General features: G+C 39.5%; 3 protein-coding genes across 3 annotated transcripts; 1 reads left to right on the top strand and 2 right to left on the bottom strand.

Annotated features, from left to right (window-relative positions):
• The first annotated feature begins 465 nt into the window (after window positions 1-465).
• Window positions 466-1,890, top strand: Osi8 (Osiris 8). Its single transcript, XM_075288397.1, has 2 exons — window positions 466-1,199; window positions 1,270-1,890. The coding sequence occupies exons 1-2, from the start codon at window positions 711-713 to the stop codon at window positions 1,627-1,629; spliced, it is 849 nt and encodes a 282-aa protein (XP_075144512.1). The 5' UTR covers window positions 466-710; the 3' UTR covers window positions 1,630-1,890.
• Window positions 1,891-5,163: 3,273 nt separating this feature from the next.
• On the bottom strand, window positions 5,164-13,022 carry LOC142222406 (uncharacterized). Its single transcript, XM_075292548.1, has 2 exons — window positions 12,895-13,022; window positions 5,164-6,447 (listed from the first exon to the last, which is right to left on the bottom strand). The coding sequence occupies exon 2, from the start codon at window positions 6,441-6,443 to the stop codon at window positions 5,313-5,315; it is 1,131 nt and encodes a 376-aa protein (XP_075148663.1). The 5' UTR covers window positions 6,444-6,447; window positions 12,895-13,022; the 3' UTR covers window positions 5,164-5,312.
• Window positions 6,491-9,747, bottom strand: LOC142234394 (uncharacterized). The gene is made up of 2 exons (XM_075305525.1): window positions 7,320-9,747; window positions 6,491-7,260 (listed from the first exon to the last, which is right to left on the bottom strand). The coding sequence occupies exons 1-2, from the start codon at window positions 9,745-9,747 to the stop codon at window positions 6,491-6,493; spliced, it is 3,198 nt and encodes a 1,065-aa protein (XP_075161640.1).
• Window positions 13,023-13,244: the final 222 nt, after the last annotated feature.

Below are 13,244 nucleotides of genomic sequence, written 5' to 3'. Positions count from 1 at the left end.
AATATTTGATTCATGGTGGTGGGTATTTAAGATTCGGCCCGGCCGAACTTACTGCTGTATATACTTGTTTACATACACAATATTCTTACACCCTTTTTGCACAATTTCCACAATATTTTTTCCAGTGCATCTACCCACCAAAAATGTATGTACGTTTTTTGAAATGAAAATAATTGGTTAATGTGGTATTTAAAATTTATATTTAGCACGAGTCCATGATGCACTTGATATGAAAAGAAAATCTTAGGTGATGGGTTTGTTGTTCTTTTGGAGTTTTCTTTTTATGCGCAATCAAAACATATTAGAGATAATTTTAGTAAAGCAAAAGGAAAGATTATCATGCAATGGAACGAAACAAATTGCGGTTCTGCTGCAAATATATGAAAAAACATTGTTTATATGAAATTGAAAAGAAAAATTTCATGGTCTCTTTGATAAGGTAGTATAAAAAACATGAAATGTTAAAACATCGGATCAGTTCGTAAGGAAACGCCAGACTAACAAAAGATTTAATCAACGGAAAACATTAAGAAATTTTCATTGTAAGGATTATCGGAATAGCTGAGGAAACTCCCAGAAGGAATACAACAACATTGCAGGACAATCCTGTGAATCCTTTTCCTTTCTTTTGTTTTTAAATGATCCAAATAAGGATCACTGGAGTTTCAATTAAATTAATTTGATCTAAGTGAAAGTAAAAAAAAAGCAATATGCTCAAGTACGTGTGGCATGTGGCAGTGGTAACAATAATATTCTGTTGGATTCAAAATTCATTGGCCCGCAGCGCTTCCAGTTCATCCGCACACACATATCAACATGCAAACAGTGTTGCTGAAGACCCCGAAAGTCCGTCGCAGGCCTCGCACTCGAACAGTGCAGCAAATTCAGCAAATGTCTGGAAAGATCTTTCAATGGTTTACCGATTGTATCAGCAGTGTGCGGCTGAAAATCTCTCTGTGTGCCTTAAAGTGAAATTACTAACAGGTCTGGAGAAAGTTCAGCGCTCCGCAAAAACTCTAAAAATTATGGAGGGCATACAATTTGTCAAAGCCGATGATACAGTGGAGCCAGCAAAACCTTTAATGACTGAAACCGATATAGAGGCCAATTTACCCAGGGCCTTAGATGCCAAAGAGCAGGTTCTGACAAATATGATAGTGAAGAATATAGCTGGATTTCTCCAACGCCATACTTTGCAGGTATATTTATCTCACAAATTTATATTTGGAAAATATCCATAAAATATCCCTCTCTCTCTCCCCGTTTTAGATACGTTTTCCCGATCTTAGGCCAGATGATTCAATTTTGGGCAATACAGTCGAAGGTCGCAAGAAAAAGGACAAAAAAGGCGGTGGAGCTTATATCATGATCCCTTTACTGTTAGGTGGTACCTTTGTTCCCATAGCCTATGGTGCTTTGGCTATGCTTGCCGGTAAAGCTTTGATAGTCTCTAAGTTAGCTTTAGTATTGGCTTCCATAATTGGTATTAAGAAACTTTTAAGTAGCGGTGGCAAAGAATCTTCACATGAAGTTGTAGTCTCCTCAGGTGGTCACTCAGGTTGGGGTAGAGATTTTGATTTAGCCTATAGTGCTTGGAAACCTCACAAAGATTCGAAAAAGACTCGGTAAATAGAAAAAAAGCGAAATATCTCATCAAAATAACAAAAAAAGTCATTAAGAACAAAAAAAGTCATGTGCAATTTTGTAAATGCTTTCACGAAATCGATTTTGAAAAGATTAGATTTTTTTCAAAAATATATATGGAATAACTTACTTGTTTAGTTGAATACCAAAAAAAATGTGTGTGTCTAGTTCTAAGGATAATTTATAATAATTTATTTATTTAGTTTTTAGGAGAAATTTTAAATAAAAAATGTAATATTTTTAAAACTAATTTATGTTTTATTTTAAATGTGTATAACTGACTATTCGCTGCAAGTTGAGAAAATTTTCAATAACATCATATATACCTAAAAATTCAGCGAATGGATTTATTGAAACAATCCAATTATATGAAAATTTTTACTACAAAAGTCAACCATGAATGGTAGATATGGTTGCACCTACCACACACACACACAAAAATAACCGCAAGTAAATATTAAAAAATTCATTTGTATGTAAAATCTAATGATGCTCAACAAAATTTTCTATTGAATATGGGCATTTGTTTGTGGAACGTGCTTGTAGATGGTTGCCAGTAAAAACATCCCGAATTCTCAACAAATTGGTTTGTTGAGAAAATAGTTGACAGCTATAGATACGAGTATGAGAACAAAAACATAAATAACAAGACTGATGACGCACACATCGATGAGAATATGTACGAAAGCTACAAAAGTATGCGAAGAATAATGTTAGGAAAAAAGAGAACTCCCGCTGCCCGACATTTAGGAAATTAGACCAATGTTCTCAGATTTGTATGAAATTTTCAGGAAAGGTTGGGGTTGGCAACTAGGCAAAGATCCGCCACTATATTTTTGATATTTTGTCGAGGAGGGGGACTTCCCCAATACGCGACTTTTTTAGATACAGTGAAAAAAATAATCTCTGGGGCCTCCTCTTACCCGACATTTTGAATCTAGGAGAAAATTTCCTTGATTGCCTACACTCAAAAAAAGTGAACCCTATATTTCATTAAAGCTGATTTAATTCTATTTTAGTTCATGGAATTATTACGTTTTAATAAAGTTTCCATGACTTTAACTAAATTCGGGTCTCCCACAAAATAGTTCAGAATTTCTTAAAATTTGTAAATTTTACCAGTAATGAGCCCGTCATGAACTTCGTATGGTACTAAAGACATTCTTGCAATTTTTAACTACAATTTTTTCTTTCATACTTCGAAATTTTCTTTAACAAACGAAACAAATTAATTATGTCCAATAAATTTTCTTGAATTTATCGAAAATTATTTACTTAGTTTTTCGAAATCTGAGTGACATCTGCGTTTCTAATACAGTTTAGTTAAAATTTTCCAAAATTAATATATTTGTTCTAAATCTAACTAAAATCTTCTTTCCTGGTGGGTTCACTGTTTTTTTTTTCGTGTAGAAATTTCAGGGAAGTGTATGGTTGTCTCTGAACGATAAACGCCAAATTTTTTGTCGATATTTGATTGGGGAAGTGGTTGTCCCTTATTAACAAACGCAAACAAATCACATTTTTGTTGAAGGCACCAATAAACTTGTCACAGATTATAAATAGACGTTCAACAAACCATATACAAATATTTTCGTTCAAATTCCAAAAAAAGTTATTGGTTCTGAAACTTATTATTATCTGTGTATATATTGACCATAAATAGTATGATTCCTTTTTGTGGACTTTCCAAAAACAAAAAATCGCCTCTGTAACATATACTCCCAAGCATATAGGGTAGGTAAATGTGGTACAGGCTGGTAATGTGGTGCGCGAGTTCACATTTGACCAAAAACAACAACGTGTTGATGATTCTGAGCGGTGTTTGCAGCTGTTAGCTCGTAATACACTCGAGTTTTTCCGTCGATATGTGACAATGGATGAAACATCCATCACTACACTCCTGAGTCCAATCGACAGTCGGCTGAGTGGACAGCGACCGGTGAACCGTCTCCGAAGCGTGGAAAGACTCAAAAGTCCGCTGGCAAAATAATGGCTTCTGTTTTTTGGGATGCGCATTGAATAATTTTTATCGATTATCTTATTATCTTATATGGCGTTATTGGAGCATTTGAAGGTCGAAATCGCGGCAAAACGGCCCCATATGAAGAAGAAAAAAGTGTTGTTCCACCAAGACAATGCACCGTGCCACAAGTCATTGAGAACGATGACAAAAATTCATGAATTGGGCTTCGAATTGCTTCCCCACCCACCGTATTCTCCAGATCTGGCCCCCAGCGACTTTTTCTTGTTCTCTGACCTCAAAAGGATGCTCGCAGGGAATAAATTTGGTTGCAATGAAGAGATGATCGCCGAAACTGAGCCCTATTTTGAGGCAAAACCGAAGGTGTACTACCAAAATGGTTTCAAAAAATTGGAAGGTCGTTATAATCGTTTTATCACTCTTGAAGGGAACTATGTTGAATAATAAAAACGAATTTTGACAAAAAATGTATTTTTCTTTGTTAGACCGGGGACTTATCAGCCATCCTGTTATGTTCTAACATATTAACTTATATGTCGATATGTCCCAAACATGTTGTACTAATTTATGAAAATTAACTATTTGCATTTAAAAATAAGGTGCTAAAAATTTTAATTCCAAACATAAAAATTTTACAATCGAATTATAGCCTTATAAAGGTCAACAAAGCCATCACTTGCTGTTGGTATTTCTCCAAAATACATCAAGCTCGTACTTATTGCAATGGTGCTGAGTCCTGTTGTAATGTCCATGGTCTACGGCCGATTAGTTTTCTTGCTTTTGTGTCGTTAACATTGAATATTTAATCAGCTGACAAAAAAAAAAAAAAAAATGGGGCATTAGAGGGTTAAGTTCTGGTGGCCAAGTAAAGTAACATCTTCTCCTGACCTCTTTGGAAAGTATTCACATTCAAATGCAGGAGTGCTTGCCACTTGTGCTTTTTCAGCCAAACATACAACAATCACGCTTCAATTCCATTACGAATAATTATATTTCTGCATGCAATCACGGTTGCCACAGATTGTAGAATTCTACTAAAAATGGTAGATTTTTTACTGTTTGGTAGATTGGTAGTGAATGCGTAGCACCGAAAAATAAAATAAATAAAAACACAAGGGATTTAGTTTTTCTTTTCAATGATGTTTCAATAAAACGTAATTTTATTGAATTTTTGGGAGATTATTATTTACCTTTTTTAACAAAACAATCGTTGGACGGACGTAATCCAGTAACGACTAATAACAAAAGTTAGACGCCGCAAGACGGTAATGGCGCGACTCGTTAGAAAAATGTAACGAATTGTGCTGAGAGCACAGAGCTGCATCCAGAGCTTAAGGTACATTTTCTAACAAGGGGGAAATTGTCATTTTACAAGATTTTAAGTCCCCATCTAACGAATAAATTTTGACCTTACGAATTTGAACTTAAACATTCCGCCCGCCTTGCAACATCCAGCTATGTTGTAATTGAAATTCATTAATACATAGACATTACATACAATATTTTAATATCAAAATAAATATAAAATGCGATGTCAGTTTCATTTTCAAATTGAGCAATTTTTTTTTTTTATTAGTTCATGTATTCATCTTTTCCAACTTCATTCTTTCTTAACTAAATGCTCGTAGAGCCGTTGACCCGGAAGGTCTGCAGTGTCTGGGTTATTGGCCAGGATGACCTACGACACTTATGGTTGACATTGCCCTGAAATCACCCAGCCGAATATCGTCAGCTGCGCCAAGGGGAATCCCGGACTCGAAAACATTTGAGGCTTAATAACCCTTGCGTATACGTCGGGCCCCAGGACCAACCCCACCCCGGAAGGGCGATAAAACACTGGATCGGCCAGCTGGAGACATTCAAAATGCTCTCGTATGGAGTCTGGAGCCGACGCCGATGGGGTGACCACACGGGATAAATCTGTCACCCGGGCGGAAAAAATCAATTTATTTTCCGCGTTGTGCCGGGATACGACGATCAGCGGACAAAAGGCGTTCTGCGCTGTCATTGCCGAAGTAAGCCGTAAGCTTTGGGCAAGACTACTGCATATCATACTGTACCCCGCACATGGGTCGAGGACAGCTCGGACGGGAATTCGACGACCGGACAAGACGAGTATCAACACAATAGTGGGACCAAGCGTAACAGTTGGTTGCAAAACTAACAACGGACTAAATATGGGGGTAGCATTTGTAATGCAGTACGCGGACGAATTAACGGACGGACTTGAATTTGACTTTCTCTTAGACAAATCGGACGATGGAGCGGAAGGACGTTGTTGCTGGTCGAAGGAGTGCAGAAGCGTATGGTGGCTCTCTCCGCATTCGCGACACCTTTCGCGACTATTGCAGGTCGACCGCATGTGTGACCTGCCCAGACAGTTGGAGCACACCCGATGAAGAACTACGGTGCGCAGCCTTTGCTCCAACCGCATTTTCAAGAACCTGCGGCACGACCGTAGATTATGCTTCCGCCTGCATAACACACAATTGTTCAAATGAAGCTTTGGGCTCGAGTCCGAATTTCTTTGGGCAGTCCCCGTAGGGGAAGACGAAGATTCTGCTGCCTTAGTTGCAGATACTTCAGCTGGAGCCGTATCAGCCCCCGACGGAGGGATAACTCTTTGTGCCGGTACTACCTCTTGTGAAGAGGCGACGACTGGGGTCATCCCGACGTCAGGGACCTGCTCGATTGCTGGTAACGGCTCGCGAAGAACCGGTGCAACATCATTTTCTAAAATCTCTCTTTCCTCATCGGACATCGGGACGTCATCCTCGTAGTCAGGGAGAGTCTTAACAATTTCCCTCATATTTTCCATTGTACTGCGAAAAGAAAGATGACGCTTACTATATGAACGATCGAAAACTATTCGGTCAGTATGACCAATTTTACCACCGGCCGTCTTACAACACCGTTTGCCGTTCTCACGTCAGCAACTCTAACGCGACCGTCAGATCCCGGGTGGACGTCATCCACACGACCTAACTTCCACGATGTAGGAGGCAATTGTTCATCACGAATTACTACCAAGTCCCCTACTTCGATATCACGCTGCGGAAATTTCCATTTATACCTTTTCTGTAAGCCTTTCAAATATTCATCTTTCCACCGTAAGCAGAACTGTTGCGACAGCGCCTTCATTTTCCTAAATCGATGCACCAAATGAAGTGGTGATTCCTCCTCTAACTGTTCAGGAGGCGCCAAGATCGGAGATCCTACCAAAAAATGGCCGGGCGTAAGTGCCACCAACTCTTGAGAACTTTCACTCATCGGGCACAACGGCCTAGAATTTAAACAAGCCTCAATTCTCGAAAGAACAGTCGAAAACTCTTCAAATGTATATTTGAATCCAGATGCATGTTTCCTAAAATGCGTCTTGAAGCTTTTGACAGCAGCTTCCCAGAGACCACCCATATGTGGCGCCCCGGCAGGGATAAACTGCCAGGAAAGCTGCTGAAACTGGTATGCGGAACACACCTTATCACGTCCCTCCTTAAGAACACTTCTCAATTCTTTTTCCATTTCGCGTGAAGCGCCTACAAAATTTGTACCATTATCCGAAAAAATGGTCTTGGGACAACCACGCCGAGATATAAATCTGTGAAAGGCAGCCAGAAATGTTGTCGTAGACAAGTCTGATGTATAGATATAGATATGTCGTGAACATATTTCACTAGTAACCTAGCGAATCTACTATTATACGGCACTATAATTGGATGTCGCTCACTATACGACAGGGTAGGACACCTACTCAAACGACCATTCAACCTCATAACCCCCTCCTCATCCAGGAATGGATTCAATGACAACAACGAGCTCCTGGAACCTAACGGTTTCTTTTCCATCAAACAATAGTACTCATCTGGATAATGAGCCCTTTGAGAAAGAACAGCTAGACGTAATCTCACTGCCTTTAATTCAGTTGCCGTCAACGTCGTGTCGAGATACACATTTCGACTAGCATGTGAATAATGGGTCCTGTGATAAAACCTAAATATATATGCGATGACTCGTAGAGCCCTATCTAACGAAGAAAACCTCTCTAAAATGTCCTCGTAGTTCGTAAAAAACGATGCGTGAGTCCTGACCGCCCGTACCTCAACGTCAGTCTCAAGAGGGGTGAAATCATTTATATCCCACTGAGAACTATCTGAGCAGAGCCACTCTGGTCCATGCCACCAAAGCGACGAAACCGCCAACTCTGCAGGCGACACTCCGCGACTTCCCAAGTCGGCCGGATTGTCCTCAGAGCGAACATGGTACCAATTCTGTCCCCCAGTATTCTCCTGAATCCTACATACGCGATTCGCAACGAAAGTAGACCACGTAGATGGCGTCTTTCGAAGCCAAGAGCGGACGATCGTAGAATCCGTCCAACAATAAACACGTCGAAATTCAATATCTAACTCCCTGGCTATAGACTTGTAAAGTTCTGAGGCCAAAACTGCCCCACAAAGCTCCAAACGTGGCAAAGATATAGATTTGATGGGGGCTACCTTAGTCTTACAAGATAGCAAATGGGTGAAGATATGTCCCTGCGGCGTAACCACACGAACATATACTACCCCCGCGTATGCTTTTTCCGAGGCGTCGGAAAAAACATGTAATTCTACCTCACAGTCTGTGGAGTAATTGACCCATCGAGGAATACGAACGTGATTCACATCCTGATAGGTCTCGACAAACTTTCGCCATTGTCGCTCAGTTTGTAACGGAAGAGACTCGTCCCATCCTATCTTATCCAACCAAACCTGTTGCATAATTATCTTCGCCACTATAATAACTGGCCCCAGCCAGCCAACAGGGTCAAATAGCCTAGCTATAGCCGATAAAACCTCTCTCTTCGTAAACCGAGATTTTCGCTCAATCGGTTTCATCTCAAAATAAAATAAGTCCAACTGCGCATTCCACCTAATACTCAACGGCTTCGAACTACTAGCCTCAACAAACTCCAGTAATTTGGCGTCAACCAAATGGTCAGCCGAAAGCGATTCTAAAATGGCTAGCTCATTAGAAGTCCACTTCCTCAGTTCGAACTTTGCCGATGATAATACCCTAATCAATTGATCCCTAGATTCAACAGCAGTATCCACGTTATGGTACCCTGTCAAAACATCATCCACGTACATGCACCTTCGTAGAATATGTGCCGCGTGGGGATATTCATCTTCGGAGTCATCGGCCAATTGCAATAACGTCCGTATGGCTAAATAGGGAGCACAATTCACTCCAAATGTCACGGTCTGCAGCTCATAGTCTTGTACATCTTTTTGTGGGGAGTCCCTAAAGACAATTCGCTGCAGAGAAGTATGGGCCGAATTTACCCTAATTTGGCGGTACATCTGTGTGATGTCGCAATTAAAAACATATCTGAAAAATCTCCACCTCAAAATCAAATGAACCAATTCCAATTGTAATGTGGGTCCCACATAAAGAATGTCGTTCAGACTTTTACCATTTGAGGTCTTATGCGAAGCATTAAAGACAACTCGAAGTTTGGACGTCAATTTGTCCGGATTGATTACCGGGTGGTGTGGCAAATAACACACAGTTTGATCTGCAGGAGAAGTCGACGACACTGGTCTCATATGTTGCAAGTCCAAATATTCTTTAATCACCCCGTCATACATTAATTTTGTTTCAGGCTTTCGTAAAAGCGAAGCCTCACCACGAATAAACTGCTTCAAACAACTTGTCCGCGAATGTCCAAGCAAAACTTGTCCCTTTAATTCGGGTTTTATCGGAAGAGTCACTACGTATCTTCCATCGGAATCCCTATATGTGGTATTCTTAAAATTTTCTTCACAAAATTTATCTGCGGGAGAACAAATTGCCCGTCTTGGTAAGTCCTCTAATTCCCAAAATCGAAGAAGAGTCTTGTCAAGACCATCTTCTTCCATAAATTCAACAGTCGTTGAAAAAACCGTCACATTAGAAGTGGGAATTGAACCAGTAATGAGCCAGCCGAAGACTGTCTGTTGAGCAATCAACGACCCTAAAATACCAGACCGAACCCCCTGTAATATAATTCTGGGATACACGTCTGCCCCCAACAATAGATCAACCGGACGACTATCGAACAGATTAGGATCAGCTAAACGCAAATTTGGCAAACGTGACATATAATTCCGACTCACTTGGAAAGACGGTAAATTCCCAGAAATCCTAGGCAGGACCAACGCAGTCGCCTCTACCAAGACCGATCCATCTATGGGTGACCCTATACTCAGAGGGCAAATACCTCGAGAAGTTATCGAAACCGATCGTTATCGAAATCCTAAGCAACTTTTGCATTTTTTCGGTAATAAAGGAGGCTTCCGATGCTGGGTCAATAAGAGCCCGAGCTGGGTACGTCATACCCTGATGAACGATGTTCACCATAGCCGTCCCTAATAGTACCGACCTGTTCTGGGAAACATGAAATACTTGCCTGGCCGAAGTGCCAGACACGATTCCAGACGAAGTGGAAGGCTGCGGGTCAATCAAACCGCTAGAATCCGTAGGACGAGCGGCCGAAACCGTCGAAGACGTAGTCGCCACATTCGTAGAATGGGAAGAATCGCGATGAAGCAAAGTATGATGCCTTCCTTGACACTTCTCACAACTGCGAGATGTAGCACAGTTGTTAACGTCATGTCTACGAGATAGACAATTGAAACAACAGCGGTACCGTTTCACAGCAGTCAACCGATCATTCACAGAAAGATTCCTAAATTTCGGACAAACACGAAGATGATGGCTTTGTCGTGGACAAAGAACACACATCTTATCGACGGAATCTCTAGAAGAATGAGAAGTGTATTGCGAATTACGCGACCTAGATGGCGAAGATTTCGGAGCTGCATTCGTAAAATGCGTTCGCAGTTTCCTGCCATCAGTTCTCCTCGAAGCATCGATACCCTTCAAATCGCGCAGACACGTGAGTGTCTGAATCCTTTCCGTAAGAAAACGATCCATGTCCACCCAAGACGACAACGCAGACTTATCACTTATACCCTGTTCCCACAAAGTAACACTAATCTTCGGTAGACGTTGCACACACAAATATATCAAAATCGGATCCCAATCGTTCGTAGGAACGTTATTCACAGCCATCGCCGAAATACATGCGTTTATACCACGCTGCAAGTTCTTCAACCCAGAACTTGTCTCGGTGTCTAAGACCGGAAGGTCAAAAAGTAGTTTCAACTGATTGCTGACTAAAATTCTCAAGTTGTCATAAGTTTCCTTTAACGTCCTCCAAGCTAACTCGAAACTCCTATCAGTGAGAGGAAATCTTCTTACAACTTCACGGGCGTCGCCACTAGTCTTTTTGAGCAAATGACACAAGCGCTCAATATCACTCAGACGGGAATTTTTTACATAAACAGCAGTAAACAAATCCCTAAATGTTGGCCAAGACTGAAAGTCACCATCGAAAACCTCAATATCGCATGGTGGTAAAGCCAAACTATGGACCGCACCATGGTCAACACCTAACAAAAGAGAATTTCCCGATACATCCACATTACCAGAACGAGCAGAAATATCCGCCACATCGGCCTGCTGTATAGGAGTTGACGCCCTAGGAACGGCTTTTAGACCGTCTATTTTCCTTTCGATAGAGGAAACAATACGAATATAGGCATCATAAGTTGCCTCATACTTGCCGTCAGCAGATTCTACCTTTCCCTTATCCGACTCTTCCTGAAGATCGTCTAAACACTCCTCATACCTCTCTTTCACTTTCGCCCATAGTGATTTCGCCTCTTCGACCTGAGCCCTTAGAGAATAAACATCTAAATTCTCCTCCTTCAAAGAGCTAACCCGTGTCCCAAACTTCACAACCGCATCAGCGGCTCTAATGAATCGCGCGAATGTATTAACTGGCATATTGAAAATAATTCAGCGTCACAAAAATTCACAAAAACTCGTAAAGTATGTGAACACGCACTTATCGACAGCGAAAACTGGCCGAAAAATCAATAAATTTGCACAAAATGCCCAAAAATGCAAAAACAAAAATTTACAAAATTTTTCTTTCAGTGTATCAAATTCTCACACTGCACCAAAATTACCACAAAATTTCTTGAAGTGTAAACAATTGTTCGTAAAACAACCACTTCAAAACTTAAAATCAAAAATTTCAAACAATTTGTAAACTATTGGACTATTTTTCTCTCAGTGTAGAAACAATTAATTTTCGTTCAGTGTACCGAATCACAAAATATTTTCCCCTTGTACAAAAAATAGGCAAATTATTCAAGTCAAATTCTAAAAATCTCAAAATTCTACTAAAATCTTCGAACTATTTCTCTCAGTGTATGAATGAATTTACGAAAATTACGCTCAGTGTACCGAAGAATACTGACTGCCGCCAATTTGTATCAAAACTTCACACACGAAAACCAGATGATCAAAAAAATTCAACAAATTATAAGAAATTATAAAAAAAATGTCTGTAAGACCAAATGTAGGGTGCACGGACTGTAAAATACACCTCTACACTTCCACGCCAAATAATCTCCCCAAAAAAATTAAAAATCGCAAATAATAAAAAATATAGAAATAAAAATATATACGTAATATATATGATAAAATAAAAATTATACGATCGTACCGGACCGCCTGTAGGGTGCACAGTGACCAAAACGATAATTTTTACTAATGCGCGTAACGCCAATGGGTCATATAACACGACAACCCAAAAAATTCAATTTCAAAAATTTTTATAATTTTCTTCAAAATATTTACGACTCGCGGCCCCGTGAGGGTTAACAAATAAACCAAAGAAACACAGCTCAAGAAAAATATGTATGTATATACGTGTGTGTATCACTGATCATACGTAGGTATGTAATTCAAACGTTGACTGCAGTGACGATTGATGTTTGTTTACAATAGTAATACGACCAACAGAGCCTTTGGAGTCTGCGTGTATTTTGTTATTGTTTTATTTACTTCAAGTTAAAGGCAACGTAATTGCAAATAATGTTTTGAAGTAAATAAGCACTGTCAACGTTTAAATTCACCACACAACACCAATATATACAATAGATTTTTCACTTTTTATTTTGACTATTCCTTCACTTGAATATTTTTTAGCAAAACGAAATTAAACAAACGAAAGAAATGTACGTACGTATGTAGCAACGAATGTGTGTTTTTTGAAATGCAATTTGCCGTCGGCAAAACGAAATAATTGTATCAATGTTGTAAAACGACCGCGGTTTAAATTTAAAACACTCGCGATTTGCTCAATTATTTTAATAAAACACTGACATACGCACCTGTGTGTTGATAAATAATTATTTAAATAAATTTTCAATATAAATCCTTCACAAATATGGCTGCAAAGTGGCTGCTTTTTGTTGTTGCTTCACAATATCAGCACTTTCCTTTGAAAAAAAGACAAAACAAAATCCTTTATTAATTGCTGTAAGCAAGTATCCGGCTCGAAGGACCAATGAATGCGTAGCACCGAAAAATAAAATAAATAAAAACACAAGGGATTTAGTTTTTCTTTTCAATGATGTTTCAATAAAACGTAATTTTATTGAATTTTTGGGAGATTATTATTTACCTTTTTTAACAAAACAATCGTTGGACGGACGTAATCCAGTAACGACTAATAACAAAA

Source organism: Haematobia irritans, chromosome 1 (assembly GCF_050003625.1).
Source record: "Haematobia irritans isolate KBUSLIRL chromosome 1, ASM5000362v1, whole genome shotgun sequence".
NCBI classification, from domain to species: domain Eukaryota; kingdom Metazoa; phylum Arthropoda; class Insecta; order Diptera; family Muscidae; genus Haematobia; species Haematobia irritans.
Note: the sequence above shows the minus strand (reverse complement) of the source record. Positions and strands in the feature narration are given on the sequence as shown.